This window comes from Eriocheir sinensis, chromosome 64 (genome assembly GCF_024679095.1).
Source record: "Eriocheir sinensis breed Jianghai 21 chromosome 64, ASM2467909v1, whole genome shotgun sequence".
Taxonomy (NCBI): Eukaryota; Metazoa; Arthropoda; class Malacostraca; order Decapoda; family Varunidae; genus Eriocheir; species Eriocheir sinensis.
This window is the reverse complement of record NC_066572.1, coordinates 2,657,332-2,677,331: the sequence shown is the minus strand read 5'-3', so window position 1 is coordinate 2,677,331 and position 20,000 is coordinate 2,657,332. Positions and strand designations below refer to the sequence as shown.

General features: G+C 45.7%; 1 protein-coding gene across 2 annotated transcripts in view; it reads right to left on the bottom strand.

Moving 5' to 3' along the window:
- LOC126987246 (heat shock 70 kDa protein 12A-like) overlaps window positions 1-10,490 on the bottom strand; it is a 13,037-nt gene extending 2,547 nt beyond the window's left edge. Inside the window, exons 1-9 of one of the 2 annotated variants that reach the window (XM_050844079.1) lie at window positions 9,090-10,490; window positions 8,762-8,937; window positions 6,989-7,231; window positions 6,464-6,662; window positions 5,837-5,896; window positions 4,121-4,249; window positions 2,454-2,665; window positions 892-1,014; window positions 117-257 (exon numbers count right to left, since the gene is read on the bottom strand). In XM_050844079.1, the coding sequence (XP_050700036.1) occupies window positions 117-257; window positions 892-1,014; window positions 2,454-2,665; window positions 4,121-4,249; window positions 5,837-5,896; window positions 6,464-6,662; window positions 6,989-7,231; window positions 8,762-8,937; window positions 9,090-10,428 (2,622 nt within the window). In that variant the 5' untranslated portion in view covers window positions 10,429-10,490. The remainder of the gene's footprint in view (window positions 1-116; window positions 258-891; window positions 1,015-2,453; window positions 2,666-4,120; window positions 4,250-5,836; window positions 5,897-6,463; window positions 6,663-6,988; window positions 7,232-8,761; window positions 8,938-9,089) is intronic. The other variant, XM_050844080.1, reaches the window with a different exon arrangement.
- Between the last annotated feature and the right edge of the window lie 9,510 nt (window positions 10,491-20,000).

Here is a 20,000-nt window from a genome sequence, read left to right as displayed (position 1 = left end):
GGCGAAGAAGAAGAGGAAGAAGAACAGGCTAAAGAAGATGATTGAGGTTAGTGTTGTTTTTGTCTTTCTTTGTCACACACACACACACACACACACACACACACACACACACACACCTGAGGGATGACCACACGCACTCGGTGGGAGAAAGCGTCGCGGATGTGTTTCTGTAGCACCTCAGACTCGGCAAATCCGCCCACCAGGAACATATACTGCAGCGCCCGCACCTCAGGGCTGGCCAGCACACCCTCAATGGCCTGGGGGGAGGGTGGAAGGTATAGTGGAAGGGGTGATACACAGATATATACTGACTTTTGGATATGTAAGTGGAAGAGTGGGGTGGATTGTTTTATAGTTAATTGTAAAGACTAACCTATTCCTCCTTCAGCGTCATACTAACCCTCCCCTCTCATCTTGGTAATACAGGTAAGTCGATTTACGCAAGTTTTGGTTACGCGTTTTTTAAATAACGCGTGGTCCAAAATCCAAATAAAGGTTTAATTTACATGTTTTTTTCACTTATACGCGATATGCTCTGTAGTGTCCACTGGATGTCTCACGCAACTGGACTCACACGGCGCTGCGGCCACACAGCTGAGCTCAGTTCTTCCCACACGCCACTTGAACAACAACACAGTACCCACTCTGCCACGCTACTCAACAACAACAACAACACCCTCGCTGCTGTGCTACCACGAGGGGAAGGGCAGCCAGAGGAGGAACCACGAGAGGGAGAGGCGTCAGAGTGATACAGTAGGCAATAAAGATACAAACCTACCTCTTGTTGGATTTACATTGTTTTTGATTTACGCGACCTCTTCAAGGACACAAGACTTGCGTAAATCGAGAGTTACCTTAACTGCTAATTGTCCCTTCCTTCTCTCCACTCACCTCGGTAATACTGATCAGTGTGGGCAGGAAGAGTCTATGCATGGCTTCAGGGTCCAGCCTCAGCATACCTTGGGAGGACCATCGGACCCCTAGATGTTGGTGTTTGCGGACGGCCGACTCCACCTGGGGGCATGGAAGGGGTGAGAAATGGGTGAAGGGGACATGGGAAGGGAAGGAGGGGTGAGAAATGAAGGGGGAAGGAGGATGGGAGATAGGTAGAAGGGAAAGGAAGAGGGGAAGGGGTCGTAGGAAGGGAAGAAGGGGTGTGAAATGAAGGGGGAAGGGGATAGGAGGATGGGAGATAGGTAGAAGGGAAAGGAAGAGGGGAAGGGGTCATAGGAAGGGAAGAAGGGGTGGGAAATGAAGGGGGAAGGGGATAGGAGGATGGGAGAGAGGTAGAAGGGAAAGGAAGGGAAGAAGGGGAAGGGGATAGGACGATGGGAAGGAGGAAGGATGAAAACGGAAGAGTGGAGATTGAGTGGATGAGAGAGGTGGATAGGGAAGAAGGAAGGAGGAATGCAGAGATAGAAGAGGGAGAGAGAGAGGTGGATATTGATAGGTAAGGAAAAGGGGCTGGTTGGGTTAGGCAGATGAAGGGGAAGAGAAAGTAGATGGGTCGTGAATGGAGCGGAAGGAGAGAGGGTAGAAATGGATGATAGGGAAGAACGGGAGGGGGAGAGAGGATAGAATAGGGAAGGAAGAGAGGGAAGAAGAGGAGATTATGTAGATGGGAGAAGAGAATGATAGGGAAGGGAAGAAGGGAGAGAGAGAGAGAGAGAGAGAGAGAGAGAGAGAGAGAGAGAGAACCTTAACAATACCTATATTAATATTTTACTAACCTAACAAACCTCTCTCTCTCTCTCTCTCTCTCTCTCTCTCTCTCTCTCTCTCTCTCTCTCTCTCTCTTCTTTTTCCTCTTCTCTCTTCCTCTTTCCCCTCTCCTTCTAATCTTCTTTCCTCCTCCTCTTTTTTACTCTTTCTCTTCCTTCCTCTTCTATCAAATTATCTCTTTCATTTCCCCTCCTTTCCTTTTCTTTCAAACCTTCTCTTTTCCTTCCTTTCCTTTCCTTTTAAATCTTCTCTCTCCCTTCCCTTCTGTTCCTTTCCTATCAAACCTTCTCTTTTCCTTTCCTCTCCTCTTCTATCTGACTTTCTCTTTTCCTTCCCTCCTTTCCCATCAACATCCACCTCTCTCTCCCTTCTTTTCCTCCTCTTCCCTTCCTTCCTTCCTTTCCTATCAAATCATCTCTTTCCCTTCCCTTCCTTCCTTCGTTTCCTATCAAATCTCTTCTTTCCCTTCCCTTCTCTCTCTCTCTCTCTCTCTCTCTCTCTCTCTCTCTCTCTATGTATCACAACTATGTAAAACTAGGTAAACACACACACACACACACACCTCTCCTCCCGAAATTGACCTCTCTATTTGGACACTCCTTTGACCTCTATTCAGGAGCAGTAAGTAGCAGGCTTTTTATTTAATATTTTTCTTTACGCCCTTGAACTGTCTCCTCAGCTTTAAAAACACACACACACACACACAAACAACACAGTCCCCCCCCCCTTACGTCCTTTCCCTTGAGTTTCCGGTACAGGTCTATGAAGGAGAAGGGCAGCGCGATGTTGAGCGGTGCGCTACGACGAGGCGATGCGTTCCTCTTCCGAGCCTCGAACGCGATCATCAGGTCCACGAAAGCCGCAGGTCGCTGGCGTTTGAAGCAGGTCATGAAGTCCCCGCCGAAGATGGTCACCAGTAACTGCACAAACTCATCGTCCACACCTGAGGGAGGAGGAGATGTGAGTAGGGGATAGAAAGGGCAGGGAAAGAGGAGGAGGAAAAAGTTGTAAAGTTTTGTTTAGTCGGCGCAACATCTGTGGTCATATGCCGGAGAGAGTCATATAGGAGAAGGGAACAGACCCCAGGAGACGGGACACAACCCCTGATTAATACCTGGTACCCATTCACTGCTGGGTGGACAGGGGCGTAGGGTATCGGAAAAGCCGCCCAAATTTTTCCACTCCGCCTGGTGAGGGAGGAGGAGGAGGAGGTGTGAGTGAGGTAAGGAGAGGAGATGATAGAAGAAGAGGAGGAGGAGGAAATATGAGAGAGAAGGATAGGTAGGAAATGATAAGGAGGAGGAGGAGGAGGAGGAAGAGGAGGTAAGGAGAGGGATCGCAGAAGAAGAGGAGGAATTATGAGAGAGAAGGATAGGTAGGAGGAGGAGGAGGAGGAGGAGGAGGAGGGAAGGAAAGGAAGGTGTGTAAAGAGGAGGAGGAGGAAACAGGTCAGTGGGAAAGGAAGGGAAGGAAGGAAGAAGAGGAGGAAACATGAATGAGAGGGATTGGAGAAAAGGGAGTGAAAAGAGGAGGAGGAGGAGGAGGAGGAAATAGCTCAATGGGAAGGGAAGGGAAGGAAGGAAGAAGAGGAGGAAACATGAATGAGAGGGAGAGGAGAAAAGGGAGTGAAAAGAGGAAGAAGAGGAGGTCCCCATGTCTCACCCGAGCATGCAAGGTCTGGTACGACATGAGTGTTAGCGTGAGAGCGGTGTAGCCAACCAGCTGCAACCTTACCAACCTGCCTAGGCGCCAAGAATATAGCTGAAGTGAACAAGGTATAGTTAGACCTCATCTTGACTATGCGGTTCAGTTCTGGTCCCCCTACTATAGAATGGATATCAGGGTGTTAGAATCTGTACAGAGGAGGATGACAAAGATGATTCAGGGGGTGAGGAACTTGCCTTATGAGGACAGGCTGAAGCGTTTAAATCTACACTCTCTGGAAAGGCGAAGGTTGCGAGGAGACCTGATCGAAGCCTATAAATGGATGAAGGGCTTTAATGAAGGAGATGTCAATAGGGTTTTGTTAGTAAAAGAGCCAGGTAGGACGCGTAGCAATGGTTTTAAGTTAGACAAATCAGATTCAACAAAGACATAGGCAAGAATTGGTTCACTAACAGAGTGGTGGATGAGTGGAACAGGCCTGGCAGTCATGTGGTGAGTGAGTGAGTGCCAATACTAACAGAGTGGTGGACGAATGGAACAGGCTTGGGGGCCATGTTGTGGGTGCCAATACCATAGATACGTTCAAGAAGAGGTTAGATAAGGTCATGGATGGTGAGGTAAGGTGGGGTTGAGTGTACAGGAGCTGCCTTGTATAGACCTACCGGCCTCTTGTAGACTCCTTAAGTTCCTATGTAATCTCTCCCCTTACACACCCATCACCCGTCACCCATACCTGTTGATCCGTGTGGTCCGCCCGTAGCCTTGTGGAGCTCCTTTAGGTGTCCACAAGTGCGGTCCGTCATCTGGTGAACCGTGATGTCAACCGTGCCTCCGCCGCAGTCTACCACAGCGTACACGGTGTCTGGAAGGGTGTGTGCGTATAAGTGAGAGTGTGTGCGTATAAGTGTGTGTGTGTGCGTATAAGTGTGTGTGTGTGTGTGTGTGTTTACCTAGTTTTATGTAGCTTTCAAGAAGAAGAAGAAGAAGGAGAAAATAAAGGGAAAGAAAGGGATAAAAAAGGGAGAAAGGGGAAGATAGAAGAGAGGAAAAGCTGCCACAAAGAAGAAGAAGAGGAGGAGAAGAATAAAAAAAGAAATACTGAGAAAAGGAAATGAAAAGGGAAATGAAAACGAAGGAAAAAATAAAAAATAAATGTTAGCTATCAAAAGGAGAGAGAGAGAGAGAGAGAATGAAAAGAAAGAAAAAGTGAAGGAAAATAAAGATAGAGAGAAAGAAAACAAGAAGTAGTGTGCGTGTGTGCGTGTGTGTATCTATGGGAGTTTGTATAGTACCTTTGTGTGAATAATAGTAATAGTAGAGAAGCCAATACTACTACTACTACTACTACTACTACTACTACTACTACTACTACTACTACTACCACCACCTTCATAAAACCAAACCACAATAAATCATTCAATACCAATCAGTGTTTCAGTACAAGACCTTCACCTCGAACAAGCAAATATATTCCAGGTGTTAAAGAAAGCAGGACTATATAGCTGAAAGGGAAACCATTAAAATATCACCCAAGGCAGTCTTCATTAGTGATTAAATTAAGAAATGCATTGGTTAAGTAAAGGAAAGTAAAATATATGTATGAAAAGATTGCTGTGTTTTGAGAGTAAGGGAAGGAGGAAGTTGGAAAGTTTTGTTTAGTGGGCGCAACATCTGTGGTCATATGCCGGAGAGAGACAGAAGGGGAAGGAAGGAAAGTTTTGTTTAGTGGGTGCAACATCTATGGTCATATGCCAGAGAGAGACAGAAGGGGAAGGAAGGAAAGTTTTGTTTAGTGGGCGCAACATCTGTGGTCATATGCCGGAGAGAAACAGAAGGGGAAGGAAGGAAAGTTTCATTTAGTGGGCGCAACATCTGTGGTCATATGCCGGAGAGAGAGAGAGAAGGGGAAGGAATTATAGGAGAAGGCAACAGACCCCAGGAGACGGGACACAACCCCCGATTAATACCTGGTACCCATTCACTGCTGGGTGGGCAGGGGCGTAGGGTATCGGAAAAGCCACCCAAAGTTTTCCACTCCGCCTGGGAATCGAACCCAGGCTCTCTCGGTTGTGAGCCAAGTGAAATAAAGGGAAGGAGGAAAAGGAAGAAGAGAAGGAAGAAGAAAGGGAAAGAGAGGAGAGGAGCTACATAGGCAGGAGGAAAAAGTCAAAATAAGCCAACTATTCAAAGTAGGCCTATATGAAAAACATCGATTTCTAAGGTAAAACAAAATCAGAAAATAAATATATAAAGACATAAAACTAACAGAAGAAGAAACATAAATAGAAAGAGAATTAAATCGTAAAAACCTACATACAAGTTGACCCCAAAGAAAACATGCATAGAAAAACATTAAGTGCACATATATAGCAAAGCGTGACCCAGCCAGGCACCTCCCGCGACCTGTTACGAGGGGGGAGACAAGAAATGTACGTGTCGCCATATATACCTTTCCCCAGCCAGTCAGCCACGGTCTCCAGGCTCCGGTAGGGCAGGGTGATGAGCGACTCTGTGGGGGGGGGCGTGGGAGAGAGGTCAACCAAGGTCAGAGGTCAACCTGTATGATGCTTAGCTTGCTCATGTTGGAGAAAGAGGAGGGAGGAGGAGGAGAAAGAGGAGGGAGGAGGAGGAGGAGGATGGGGGAAGAAAAGGGAGGAGATGATGGTAGAGAAAGAAGAGGGAGAAGGAAGGGGAGGAGATGGAGGAGGAGGAGGAGGAGGAGGAGGAAGATAAGGTTGGAGAAGGAAAAGAGAAGGGAAGGAGGAGGAGGAAGAGGAGGAGGAAGAAGATAAGGTTGGAGGTGGAAGAGAGAAGGGAAGGAGGAGGAGGAGGAAGAGGAGGAGGAAGACAAGGTTGGTGAAGGAAGAGAGAAGGAAAGAAAGGGATGGAGGAGGAGGAGAAGGAAGAGGAAGGAGGAGAAGGAAGAGGAAGGAGGAGGAGGAGGAGAAGGAAGAGGAGGAGGAGAAGGAGGAGAAGGAGGAGGAGGAGACGGAAGAAGAAGAATGTATCTCTCACCAAATAAAAAAAAATATATAAAAAAACACACTCAATCTCAATTTCCTCCTATCATCCTCACCTCTATCCAAGTCAGGCGAGGGGGGCGGGGGTACTGGGTCATCCTGGAGGTGGGGGGGCAGGGGTCGAGCCGAGGGGGGCGCGGCGGGGGGCGGGGGAAGGAGCTGGTGTCGGCGGAGGCGGCGACAATATATAGCAGCCACTTCGGGTTCAAGGGCAATTAGGAGTTGGTCAGGCCTGTTAGGGGACCCCATGCCGGCCTGGAGGGGAGGGGAGAGGGGTGAGACACGGGGGTGATGGGGGGAGGGGGGAGAAATGAGGGGAGATACGGGGTGAAGGGAATGGGGGAGAGGGGTGAGGAATAGGAAGAATGGGGAGAAATGGGGGGAGGGGGAGATGTGAGGTGAGGGGTGACGAATGGGGGTGCAGGAAAGGGGGGAAGGGACACACACACACACACACACACACACACACACACACACACACACGGTTTTAGAAGGAGATCATGTCTATCCAACTCACAGAAACACACACACACACACACACACACACACACACACACACACACACACACACACACACACACCTCATAAGCAGCCGTCCTCATAAACTGCTTGGCTGGGTGACTCCAAATCGCAGGGACCGTGATCACCCACCTCACGTCCTCTTCCAGCACGCCCACCACGCCCCCGCCCCCGCCGCCCACGCCCTGGTCACTCAGTTCCCTCAGGGCGTGGTCACGGAAGTACCTGAGGGCGTGGCTGAAGACCCTAATTGCAGGTAACCTTTTGCCGTTGGCTGCTTCAATTTGGGTGTCAAGGTTAAGGCTCTGGGGGGAAGGAAGGGGAGGGTGTTAGTTGGAGGAGGAGGAGGAGGAGGAGGAAGGGAAGGTTGTGGAGAGGAGAGGAAGGAAGGAAGGAAATGAAGAGGAGGAGGAGGAGGAGGAAGGGGAAAGGGAGGGAGGGTGAGGTTATGGAGAGGAAGGAAGGAAGGAAGGAAGGGAAGGGAAGGGAAGGGAAAGAAAAAAAATGAAGGAGGAGGAGGAGGAGGAAGGGGAAAGGAAGGAAGGAGAAGAGGAGGTTGTAGAGAGGAAGGAAGGAAGGAGGAAGAGGAGGAAGGAAGGGGAAAGGAAGGGAAGGAGAAGAAGGTGAGGTTGTGGAGAGGAAGGAAGGAAGGAAGGAAGGAAAGACGGAAGGGAAGGAGAAGAAGGAGGAGGAGGAGGAGGAGAAATGAGCTTATCAGTGAGGTTTGGGGAAAGGGAAGGAAAGAATGGAAAGGAAGGGAAAAAGGGAAGGAAAAGGGAGGGGAGGAAAGGGAAGAAGCTGGAGAAGGAAAAGGAGGAAGAGGAGGAGGAGGAGGAGGAAGACGAGGAGGAGGAGGAAAATAAAGGGAAAACAAGGAAGGAAAATGAGAGAAAGGAAGAGAAGGGAAAGAATGGAAATGGAAAAAGAGGAAAGGAAAAAGAAAGGAAAAGACGATAAAAATACAGAAAGGAAAATGAAGGAAAAAGGAAATTAGGGAAAAGAAAAAGGAAAAGAAGGAAGGAAGGAGAGAGAAGGAAGGAGGAGGAAATTATGGAAGAAGAAAAAGAAGGAAGAGGATGAGGAGGAGGAGGAGGAGGAGAAGAAGAAACCAAGGAGGAGGAAGTGGAGGAAAACATATTCTCTCTCTCTCTCTCTCTCTCTCTCTCTCTCTCTCTCTCTCTCTCTCTTTTTCTTGAAGGGCAAACACGCGGAAAATCGCTTCCTGAGAGAGAGAGAGAGAGAGAGAGAGAGAGAGAGAGAGAGAGAGAGAGAGAATCAGTTACCTTTCATCCTCGCTCTAATGATTCTTTAAACACGTGCGCACCTGGCTCTCTCTCTCTCTCTCTCTCTCTAATCAACCATTTTCTTTTCTTCCCTTCTTCTTCCTCCCTTCCTTCCCTTCCTTTCTTTCATCTCCCTCCATCTCCTTCTCCCCTTCACCCCTTTCTCCCATTCCCTCCCCATCTCTCCCTTCCTTCCCCATCCCTTCACTGCCCCCTATCACCCCTTTCCCTTCTTCTCCTCCCTTATCTTCCCTTCCCTCCCATTCTCCCTTTTCCTTCTCCCCTTTCTTTTTCATAATCTCTCGTTCTTTATCTCCCATTCTCTCCCCTTTCTCATCTCCCCCCCCTTCCCTCACCCCCATCACCCCTTCTCCTCCTCCCTTTCTCTCCCCTTCTCCCCCTTCTTCTATCATCTCTCGTTCTTTCTCTCCCCTTTCTCATCTCCCCCCCCTTCCCTCACCCCCCTTATCTTCCCTTCTCCCATCATCTCTCGTTCTTTATCCCCCTTCTCTCCCCTTTCTCATCTCCCCCCCCTTTCCTCACCCCCCTCACCTCCTCGCTGTGCAGAACCATCTTGAACTTGTCGAAATACAACCAGTGTGGCGCCTCGCTCGGGTCCAGGTCATGGTAGGTGTCCCGAGCCTGGTAGCCGAGGGAGTGGAAGCGTTGGTCAGGGGTCAACAGGAGGGTGGTCGGGGTCTTCTGGTTAAGCACCCCGGGGTCACCGCCTGGGGGGAGAACGGGGAGGTGAGAGGGGAGGAAGACGGGAGATTATGTAAGAGTTGTAAGAGGGGAGATTATGTCTATCCAACTAACACACTCTCTCTCTCTCTCTCTCTCTCTCTCTCTCTCTCTCTCTCTCTCACACACACAGACTCACCCTGCCACTGCTTCATCATATGTACCGAATCCGGGTCGCTGGTGAAACTGAAGGCGTACCCACTGTAGGTCGTCCCGAAGTCTATAGCCACCACGACGAAATGCGTGGGGGGGCGGGGCTCCAGGCACACCCCACCCACGCCCACACACCCCGGGTCGCCCCCCACCACGGACACGCCCACCCCAAGCCCCTGGTGTGGGTGCTGTGGGGAGCTGAGTGCGGGGTGGTTAGAGTCCTCAGCGGTCCCGTCCTCCCCAGTAAGAGTTCCACAAGGGCTTGTTGCACCGCTCTCATGCCCGCTGTCGCTGTCCTGGGGGGGCGGGGGGACAGGGGGGACACTTGGGTACTGGTAGTAGGCCCTTATGGTGACTGTGGAAGGGGGGGGCGGCGATGGAGGGGGGAGAAGGGGGGCGGAGCGAGTTTCAACCATGACCTCTTCGATCAAGTTAAACGACTCTGGTGGTGGGGTGGTATTTGTGGTAGTCCCCCCTCCTCTGCCCCCCATCACCCCCCTGCCCCTCACGCTCCCCCCACTAGGCGTGCTGCTGTTGCTTGTGCTCTCCGATCCGCTTAATCCGGCTAGAGAGGAATCCAACTCCCTTAGAACCGATTCCTCTAAGTCCAAATCGCGTTCGGGCACCGCGGATTTCATGATAGCGAAGTTCCTGGTCTTGTTTTCGCTATATGAGGAAGTTGTGACCTTGCTTTCGCGGTAGGGTTGGTATTTTGAGGTTTCCCCGCTGTACGATTTGAATTTCGCGTTCTCTCCGACGTATGATTCAAGTTTCGCGCTCTCCCAACTGTGCGATTTCAACTTCCCGCTCTGCCCGACGTATGATTCAGGTTTCGCGCTCTCCCAACTGTGCGATTTCAACTTCCCGCTCTCCGCGACGTATGATTCAAGTTTCGCGGCTCCCTCACTGCGCGATTTCAATTTCCCGCTCTCCTCTTCGCTATACAATGGGCGAATCACTCTACTAACGCGATACGGCATATACTTCGCGTTCTCCTCGCTATACGCTTCCAGATTTGCGTTTTCCTTGCCGTACGATGCGTTCAAAGCGTTTTCCTCCACGTACGACGAATCACTCATCCTCCCATCGCGGTATGCTTCATTTCGCTCGTTTTCCTCAGTATACGATTCAACACCCCCGTTTTCCTTGACGCCAGAAGACACCCCCGCCCCGTAACCTTGTAGTGCGCCCGGTGGCATTGAGGTGGGGCGTGGCGGGGCTCCGGGACGCCTGAAGTACACCCCCGCCGCCCACAGCTCCTCGTCCAGGGTTGAAGGGCGTGGTGGCTTTGTGGGCGGGGTGGAGCGCGGCGCGGCGTCCAGCATGGCAGTGCAGAACCCGCGGAAGTTTTCTTTGATGAGCGTGGAGGGCGGGGAGTCGTCCGAGCCTGGGGAAGGAGGGAGAGGACGGTGTGAAACAGGTGGATGATATATAATGAAGAAAAAAAAAAAGAGATGAAGAAAAAAGATGAAGAAAAAAAATTAAAAATAAGAAGAAAAATGGAGAAAAAATGAAGAAAAATTAAGAAAAATTAAGAAAATGAAAAAAATGAATAGAGAAAAGAAGAAAAATGAAGAAAAATGATAGAAAAGAAGAAAAATGAAGAAAAAAAGATGAAAAAATGAAGAAAAATGATAGAGAAAAGAAGAAAAATTAAGAAAAATGATAGAGAAAAGAAGAAAAATTAAGAAAAATGATAGAGAAAAGAAGAAAAATGAAGAAAAATGATAGAGAAAAGAAGAAACATTTCAAGGGAAACAAAATGGAAACAATAATTAAAAAAAGACCAACAAAAGAGAAAACTAGATAAATTAGAGGGAGACAAAGGAAAATATAAAGGGAAAATTAAGAAAAGGGAGGGAAAAGAGGAAAATACAAGGAAAAATATATACAACAGGAAGGAAAAGGAAAATAAATTGTAAAGAAAATAATAATGAAAGGGAAATAAGATAAAGAAAAGAGAGATAGAAAGGAGGAAAAGAAAGATGAAAAGAAGGAAAATATTGATAAAAAGAAGGAAAATATTGATAAAAAGAAGGAAATATTGATAAAAAGAAGGAAATATTGATAAAAAGAAGGAAAATATTGATAAAAAGAAGGAAATATTGATAAAAAGAAGGAAAATATTGATAAAAAGAAGGAAAATATTGATAAAAAGAAGGAAAATATTGATAAAAAGAAGGAAATATTGATAAAAAGAAGGAAATAAGATAAAGAAGAAAAGATTGATAAGAAAGGAAAAGATTGATAAAAAGAAGGAAAAGATAGAGAAAAGAAGGAAAAGATAGATAAAAAGAAGGAAAATATTGATAAAAAGGAAAATATTGATAAAAAGAAGGAAAATATTGATAAAAAGAAGGAAAATATTGATAAAAAGGAAAATATTGATAAAAAGAAGGAAAATATTGATAAAAAAGGAAAATATTGATAAAAAGGAAAATATTGATAAAAAAGGAAAATATTGATAAAAAGGAAAATATTGATAAAAAGAAGGAAAATATTGATAAAAAAGGAAAATATTGATAAAAAGAAGGAAAATATTGATAAAAAGGAAAATATTGATAAAAAGAAGGAAAATATTGATAAAAAGGAAAATATTGATAAAAAGAAGGAAAAGATAGAGAAAAGAAGGAAAATATTGATAAAAAGGAAAATATTGATAAAAAGGAAAATATTGATAAAAAGAAGGAAAAGATAGAGAAAAGAAGGAAAATATTGATAAAAAGAAGGAAAAGATAGAGAAAAGAAGGAAAAGATAGAGAAAAGAAGGAAAATATTGATAAAAAGAAGGAAAAGATAGAGAAAAGAAGGAAAATATTGATAAAAAGGAAAATATTGATAAAAAGGAAAATATTGATAAAAAAGGAAAATATTGATAAAAAGAAGGAAAATATTGATAAAAAAGGAAAATATTGATAAAAAGAAGGAAAATATTGATAAAAAGAAAAGAAAAAAGTGGAGGGGAAAAAAAGAGAAAGGAAAACATGAAAAGGGAAAATACATAAAATAGGGAGAAGGAAAATTTGGAGGAAAAATGAAAAAAAGGAGGAAAAAATGAAAACAGGAAAAAAAGAAGGAAAATAGGAAAACAGAGGGAAGGAAGAAGAGAAGACAGGACAAAGAGAGGGATAAAAGGAAAAAAAACAAGAAAAAAGAGGAAAAAGAGGAAAATTGAGGAAAAAAGGAAACATGAAGGTGAAAGAGGAAAGAGAGAATCGGAAAAAGGAAAAAGATGAGGGGAAAACTGCAAAAGAAAAGAGGATGTAGGGAAAAAAAGGGGAGGAAAAGGGGAAAAAGAAGGGCATGAGAGAGAGAGAGAGAGAGAGAGAGAGAGAGAGAGAGAGAGAGAGAGAGAGAGAGAGAGAGAGAGAGAGAGAGAGAGAGAAAAAAACAAATAAATGAGGAAGAGGAAGAGAAAGAAGAGGAAGGGGAAGAAGAGAGGTAACGTTATGTATGTGTGTGTGTGTGTGTGTGTGTGTGTGTGTGTGTGTGTGTGTGTGTGTGCGCTGAATCGCGAGTATACATTGTGTGTGGTGTACATAGTAAACACACACACACACACACACACACACACACACACACAGAGACGTGATATCTATAACCATACTACTACTACTACTACTACTACCACTACTACCACTACTACTACTACTACTACTACTACCACCATCACCAGGTTATGAGGTGGTGATAAAGAGGTCAAACGAAGGTGAAAGTAGTTTGGTGTTGATGGTGTTGGTGATGGTGGCAACAGTGATAGTGGTATTGGGGCAGCTGCTGAGGAGGAGGAGGAGGAGGAGGAGGAGGAGGAGGAGGAGGAGGAGGAGGAAGAAAAAACAGTTAGAGGAAAAGGGAACAAGTAGTAGTAGTAGTAGTTGATAGAGGAAGAGAAGAAGGAAAGGAAAGAGAGACGGAAGAGGAAGGAAGGAAAGATGAAAGGAAGAAGAGGAATGAAGAATGAAGAGGAGGAGGAGGAGGAGGAGGAAACATGGAAATGCAGGCAACAGAAAGCCTATTGGCTCATTACGAGGTCGCCCGTTTGGGTGATTTAGTCTGCTCGACCGCCACTTGGGGCTTGGTGAGCAGATGAAAGCACCTCGATATTGAGGAGCAGATGGAAGCCCCTCGTTATTCAGTTTACTCCTGACGCAGCGAAGTGACGGTCGATTCTATATTTGAAGGAGTTGATGGTATTCGCATTTACTACTTCTGAGGGAAGATTGTTCCAGTGGCGGATGACTCGGTTTGAAAAGAAACTCCTTCCGATGTCTGTGTTACATCGACTCGACTGAATGGGCAAACCGTTATTTCTAGTTCTTAGGTTGGTTTGCAGTTCAAAGAATTTGGAGTAATCGACGTTATTGAACTTTTTTTTTTTATAGATACTTGAAGGAAACGGAGTAGAAAAGAAGGGAAAAAAATAAAGGAAAATAAAAGAAAGGAAGAGGAAGAAAGAGGAGGAGGAGGAGGAGGAGACGAAGAGAAATTGGAGGAAAGGAAGAGTGAATGGAGACAGAGAGGGAAAGGAGGAGGAAGGAAGGGAGGTAAAAAGGGAGAGAGGGAGGGAGGGAGAGGAAATGGAGAGAAAAAGTGTCTCATCCCTCACTTTCACCTGTTTGATTACCTCCTAATTACCTCTCTCTCTCTCTCTCTCTCTCTCTCTCTGAACCAGATCTAGAAATGTATTTAAATGTCAATAAAATGTAGTAAAAAGTTGATCTAACCTCTCTCTCTCTCTCTCTCTCTCTCTCTCTCTCTCTCTCTCTCTCTCTCTCTCTCTCTCTGTTTTTTTCCTTCTAATAATTTTTTCCATTATTTTCGTTCTCTCTTTTCTCTTTCTTCTTATATTTTACTCTCTCTCTCTCTCTCTCTCTCTCTCTCTCTCTCTCTCTCTCTCTCTCTCTCACACACACACACACATACCCCCGTCCCTCTCTTTCCCCTCCCCCTCTCTCTCTCACCCAGTCTCCTCCTCCTCCTCCCCCCCTCACACCGGATGTCCCTAATTTAGTCCAGGTAAAGCTCAGGTAAGCCTGAAGTCGTTCTCACCCCTTAAAACGGTCAGGCATAGAGGTGTCCAGCTGGGGAAGGAAGGGAGGGAGGGAGGGAGTGGAGGTAAGGAGGAAGGGAGGGGAGGAAAGGAGAAGGAGGGAGGGAAGGAGAGGGAGGGAGGGAAGGAGAGAAAGGGAGGGAGGGAAGGAAGGGAGGGAGTGGAGGGAAGGAGAGAAAGGGAGGGAGGGAAGGAAGGGAAGGAAGGGAGGTAGTGGAGGGTAGGGGGGGAAAGGAGTCAGAGGAAACCACCTAATGGGAAGCATACCCCCGGGGGCGCGTCGCTTCACTCACTAGCAACCCCTGAGCAAGTTTCCGCGCACTACACCGCCCATGTACCCAAGTCCCTCCCGGCATGAGCTACGTGGGCGTCCCCTTGGTGAAAATACTGATAATTAAGTTTAATATCATAAGTTTGGAGAATTTACTGATAATTAAGTTTAATATCATAAGTTTGGGGAATATTTTGATGATTAAGTTTAATATCATAAGGTTGAGTGGACGGGGTTATGTATGTACGACAGTCTGGGCATGGGGGTGGAAAACGATACCATTGCAATGTTGTGAGTATACCTTGATCTGGTAACACTGAGGCTTTTGGAGAATATACTGATATGAAGTTTAATATCATAAGTTTGGAGAATATACTGATAATTTAGTTTAATATCATAAGTTTGGGGAATATTTTGATAATGAAGTTCAATATCATAAGTTTGGAGAATATACTGATAATTTAGTTTAATATCATAAGTTTGGAGAATATACTAATAATAAAGTTTAATATCACAAGTTTGAATGGACGTTTTATGCATGTACGACAGTCTGGGGCTTGGGGTGGAAAACGATATCATTGCAAAGTTGTGAGTATACACTGATCTGGTAACAGTGAGGGGGTTGTGTTTACATGGCGCCGTTATGCACACTACGGGGCCCTTTGTTTACATGGGCAGTGAGCGTAATGAGGGGAGAGGGGGAAGGGGAGAAGAGGGAAGAGGGAAAAAATAATAAAGGAGAGAAAATGGGGAAAGAAGGGAAGGAAACAAGGGCATAGAAGGGAAGAGGAAGAAATAGGGAAATGGGGAAAAAATGAAGAGAGAGAGAGAGAGAGAGAGAGAGAGAGAGAGAGAGAGAGAGAGAGAGAGAGAGAGAGAGAGAGAGAGAGAGAGAGAGAGAGAGAGAGAGAGAGAGGTGGTGATGATGGTGATGGTGTTGATAGGAGTTTCATCACCATCATCTTCATCATTTTTTACTATTATTATTATTATTATTATTATTACTATCTCCATCTTCTTCCTCCTCTTCCTCTCCACTATAGTTCATTTCCTCCTCCTCCTCTTCTTCTTCCTCTTCCTTCCTCCTCCTCTTCTTCTTCTTCTTCCTCTCTTCATCAATGTCTGTAAACCTCTTCTTTTTTCCTTTCCTTTTTTATTTTATTTCTTCTCTTCGTCTATTTTCATCACCACCACCACCACCATCACCATCACCACCACCACCATCATCATCATCATCACCATCATCACCACCACCACCACCACCACCACCACCACCACCATCACCACCACCACCATCACCACCACCACCACCACCACCACCACCATCACCACCACCATCACCACCACCACCACCACCATCATCACCACCACCACCACCACCATCACCATCAACATCACTATCACCACCACCATCACCACCACCACCACCATCAACACCACCATCATCATCATCATACTTCAATTTCCTCTTCCTCCTCCTCTTCTTCTTCTTCCTCCTCCTCCTCCTCCTAGTTTTGATATTTTGATTCTTCTCTTTTTCTTCCTTCTTCTCCCTCCTCCTCCTCTTCTTCTTCTTCCTCCTAGTTTTGATATTTTGATTCTTCTCTTTTTCTTCCTTCTTCTTCCTCCTCCTCCTTCTCCTCTTCCTCCCCTTTCTCTCTCTTCTTTCTTCTTCTTATGTTTTATTTATCCTCCTCCTCCTCCTCCTCCTCTTATCACATTTTTCTTCCTTCTTCTTCATCTGCATCTTCCTCCTCTTCCTTCCTTCCTTCCTTCCTCCTCCTCCTCTTCCTCTTGTTAACAGTCTTACGTCATCTCTTTTCCTCTCTCCTTTTCCTGTTAATCTTTCCTCCTCCTCCTCCTCCTCCTCATCATCATGAATGGGAGACCTCTGCAAGCGATGCAGGAGGAAAAGGATCTTGGAGTCACTATCAGCAGTGACCTGAAACACGCGAATCACTGTAAAAAAGCATACAACAAAGCCAACACTATGCTCGGGTTCATAGCGAGGAACTTCGAGTGTAAAACGCCAGAAGTGATGCTATCCTTGTATAATTCCATGGTAAGACCGCACCTCGAGTATGCAGTACAGTTCTGGTCTCCTAATTACAGAAAGGACATTGATTTACTGGAAAGGATTCAACGACGCGCCACGAAAATGATACCAACCTTAAGGGCTCAACCGTACGAGGAACGACTCAAGCGACTCAATCTCTTTACATTGGAGAAAAGACGCCTACGAGGGGATATGATTCAAGTCTTCAAGTATCTAAAAAAATTCAATAACGTCGATTACTCCAATTTCTTTGAATTGCAAACCAACCTAAGAACTAGAAATAACGGTTTACCCATTCAGTCTAGTCGATGTAACACAGACATCGGAAGGAGTTTCTTTTCAAACCGAGTCATCCGTCACTGGAACAATCTTCCTTCAGAAGTAGTAAATGCGAATACTATCAACTCCTTCAAATATAGAATCGACCGTCACTTCGCTGCGTCGGGAGTAAACTGAATATTGAGTTGCTTTCATCTGCTCCTCAATATCGAGGCGCTTTCATCTGCTCCTCAATGTCGAGGTAGCCATCTGCTCCCCAGGCCCCAGGCTGTCGAGCAGATTAAATCACCAAAGCGGGCAACCTCGTAATGAGCCAATAGGCTTTCTGTTGCCTGCGTTTCCATGTTTCCATGTTTCCTCCTCCTCCTCCTCCTCCTTCCGCTTGCCAAAGAGCATATCAAACCCATTACCACTATCAAGAGTTCTACTACTACTACTACTACTACTACTACTACTACTACTATTGTTGGTGTAATTTTGTAACTATTATTGTTGTTACTATTAATATCATTCTCTTTCTTTCTCTCTCTCTCTCACTCGAAGAAGAAGAATGTAGAGAAAATATTAACGAAAGAGAAATAAAGGAAGGAAGGAAGGAAGGAATGAAGGAAGGAAGGAAGAAATGAAGGAAGGAAGGGAAGGAAGGAAAGCAAAGGAAGAGAGGAGAGGAAGCAAAAGGAAGACATAGAAAATACGAAACAAATAGAAATAATAATAATAATAATAATAATAATAATAATAATAATAATAATAATCCCTTCACGCCTCTCCAGGTAATCCGTGACACTTTCTAATTACAGAAAAAAAAAAATGAAAGTGAAAAATTAAAATGCAAGAAAATAAGCGAAAAATTGAATGAGAGAGAGAGAGAGAGAGAGAGAGAGAGAGAGAGAGAGAGAGAGAGAGAGAGAGAGAGAGAGAGAGAGAGAGAGAGAGAGAGAGAGAGAGAGAGTCATAAAAGTCCACATTCTAAAATCAAAACACCTTCATTGCCTTCTCGTGTGTGTGTGTGTGTGTGTGTGTGTGTGTGTGTGTGTGTGTGTGTGTGTGTGTGTGTGTGTGTGTGTGTGTGTGTGTGTGTGTGTGTGTGTGTGTGTGTGCGTGTGTGTGTGTGTGTGTGTGCGTGTGTGTGTGTCGTAAATGGAGCACTTACACTGTTATCAGATGAGAGAGAGAGAGAGAGAGAGAGAGAGAGAGAGAGAGAGAGAGAGAGAGAGAGAGAGAGAGAGAGAGAGAGAGAGAGAGAGAGAGAGAGAGAGAGAGAGAGAGAGAGAGAGAGAGAGAGAGAGAGAGAGAGAATTACATAGAAAATCAGACCACACAGACCCCATGGTCCAGACTAGGTGGTCTGTCCTTAAAGCTAAGTGATTTTACATTAATCAGAAGACTCCAAAACGTTGCATTTCTACTCTAGTTGATATTAAGTTGAAGGAAGTGACGGTCGAGCTTATTTTTGAAGGAGTCAATCGTGTTACACTGGACCACTGACGGAGGGAGCTTATTCCATTCTCGCACTACAACGTTGGTGAAGAAAAATTTGGTGCAGTCTGAATTTACTTGTCTACATTTGAGTTTTGTGCCATTGTTCCTCGTTCGCAGTGTCATCGATCATAAACAATTTTGTTCTGTCTACATTCGTGAAACCATTAAGTATTTTAAAACATTCGATCAGTTTTCCTCGGAGGCGACGTTTCTCAAGAGAGAACATGTTAAGGGTGGAGAGGGAGAGAGAGAGAGAGAGAGACAAAGGGCCTCTTATGGTCAGGTCGGAAGCAGTTTACCACAAGGTCAAAGGTCACGAGAGAGAGAGAGAGAGAGAGAGAGAGAGAGAGAGAGAGAGAGAGAGAGAGAGAGAGAGAGAGAGTCTCATTTTCCTTTCTCTCTCTCTCTCTCTCTCTCTCTCTCTCTCTCGTATATTATGCTGAAAATGACAGGAGGAGGAGGAGGAGGAGGAGGAGGAGGAAGGAAGAAGAGCAGGAGGAGGAGGCAACAGGAAGAGAAGGAGGGAGGGAGGGAAGAAGGAGGGAGGGGGGGAAAGGACGAAAGGACGAAGGAAAGAGGGAAGGAGGGAGGGAAGGGAGAGGGAGGGAAAGGGAGAAGGGAGAAGGGAGGGAAAGGAAGTGGAGAAAGAACAGGTGTATAAGAGGATAATGGAGAGGGAGAAAGGGAGGAAAGAAGGGAGAGAAAAAGGGAGGAGGAGGAGGAGGAGGAGGAGGAGGAGTAGGGAAGGAAAACAGGAGAAGAAGGGAAGGAGGAGTAGGGAAGGAAAACAGGAGAAGAAGGGAAGGAGAAGAGGAAGAGAGGGAAAACAGGATAAAAGAATGGAAGGAAGAAGAGGGAAAGGAAGGGAGGAAGACGAGAAAGGGAGAATAATGAGAAGAGGGAAGGAAGGGAGGGAAGGAAGGGAGGAAAGGAAGGAAGGGAGGAAGAAGAGAAAGGGAGAATAATGAGAAGAGGGAAGGGAGGGAAGGAAACATGGAAACATGGAAATGCAGGCAACAGAAAGCCTATTGGGAGAAAGAAGAAAAAAGGGAGGAAAATAAGAAGAGGGAAGGAAGGGAGGGAAGGAAGGGAGGAAAGGAAGGGAGGAAGAAGAGAAAGGGAGAATAATGAGAAGAGGGAAGGAAGGGAGGAAAGGAAGGGAGGAAGAAGAAAAAAGGGAGGAAAGGAAGGGAGGAAGAAGAAAAAAGGGAGGAAAGGAAGGGAGGAAGAAGAAAAAGGGAGGAAGATGAGAAGGAAGGAAGGAAGGGAGGAAAGGAAGGAAAAGAAACAATAAACAAGGAAAAGAAAGGAAGAAAGAAAGGAAGAAAGGAAGGAAGGAAGAAAGGAAGGAAGGAAGGAAAAAGGAAATAAATCAGAGAGAGAGAGAGAGAGAGAGAGAGAGAGAGAGAGAGAGAGAGAGAGAGAGAGAGAGAGAGAGAGAAGGAGGAAGGAGGGATATGAGGAAGGAGGGAAGGGAGGGGGGTCAAGGCCAGGGGGCGTATATTAAGGTCACCTGACGCCCGAAATGTGACCTCTCTCTCTCTCTCTCTTTGTTCCTCTCCCCTTCCCTTTCCTTCCTATCTTCTTCCTTTCCTCCTCTCTCTCCCTTTCCTCCGTTTCTTTCTCCCTTCCTTTCTTCCCTCCCTTATTCTCCTCTTCGTTTTTCCCTCACCTCCTTTTCTTTCTCTCCCTTTTTTTCCTTCATCTTCTATATTCTCCCTTTTTCTTTAATTCTCTCCCTTTTTTCTCCTTTGTCAAA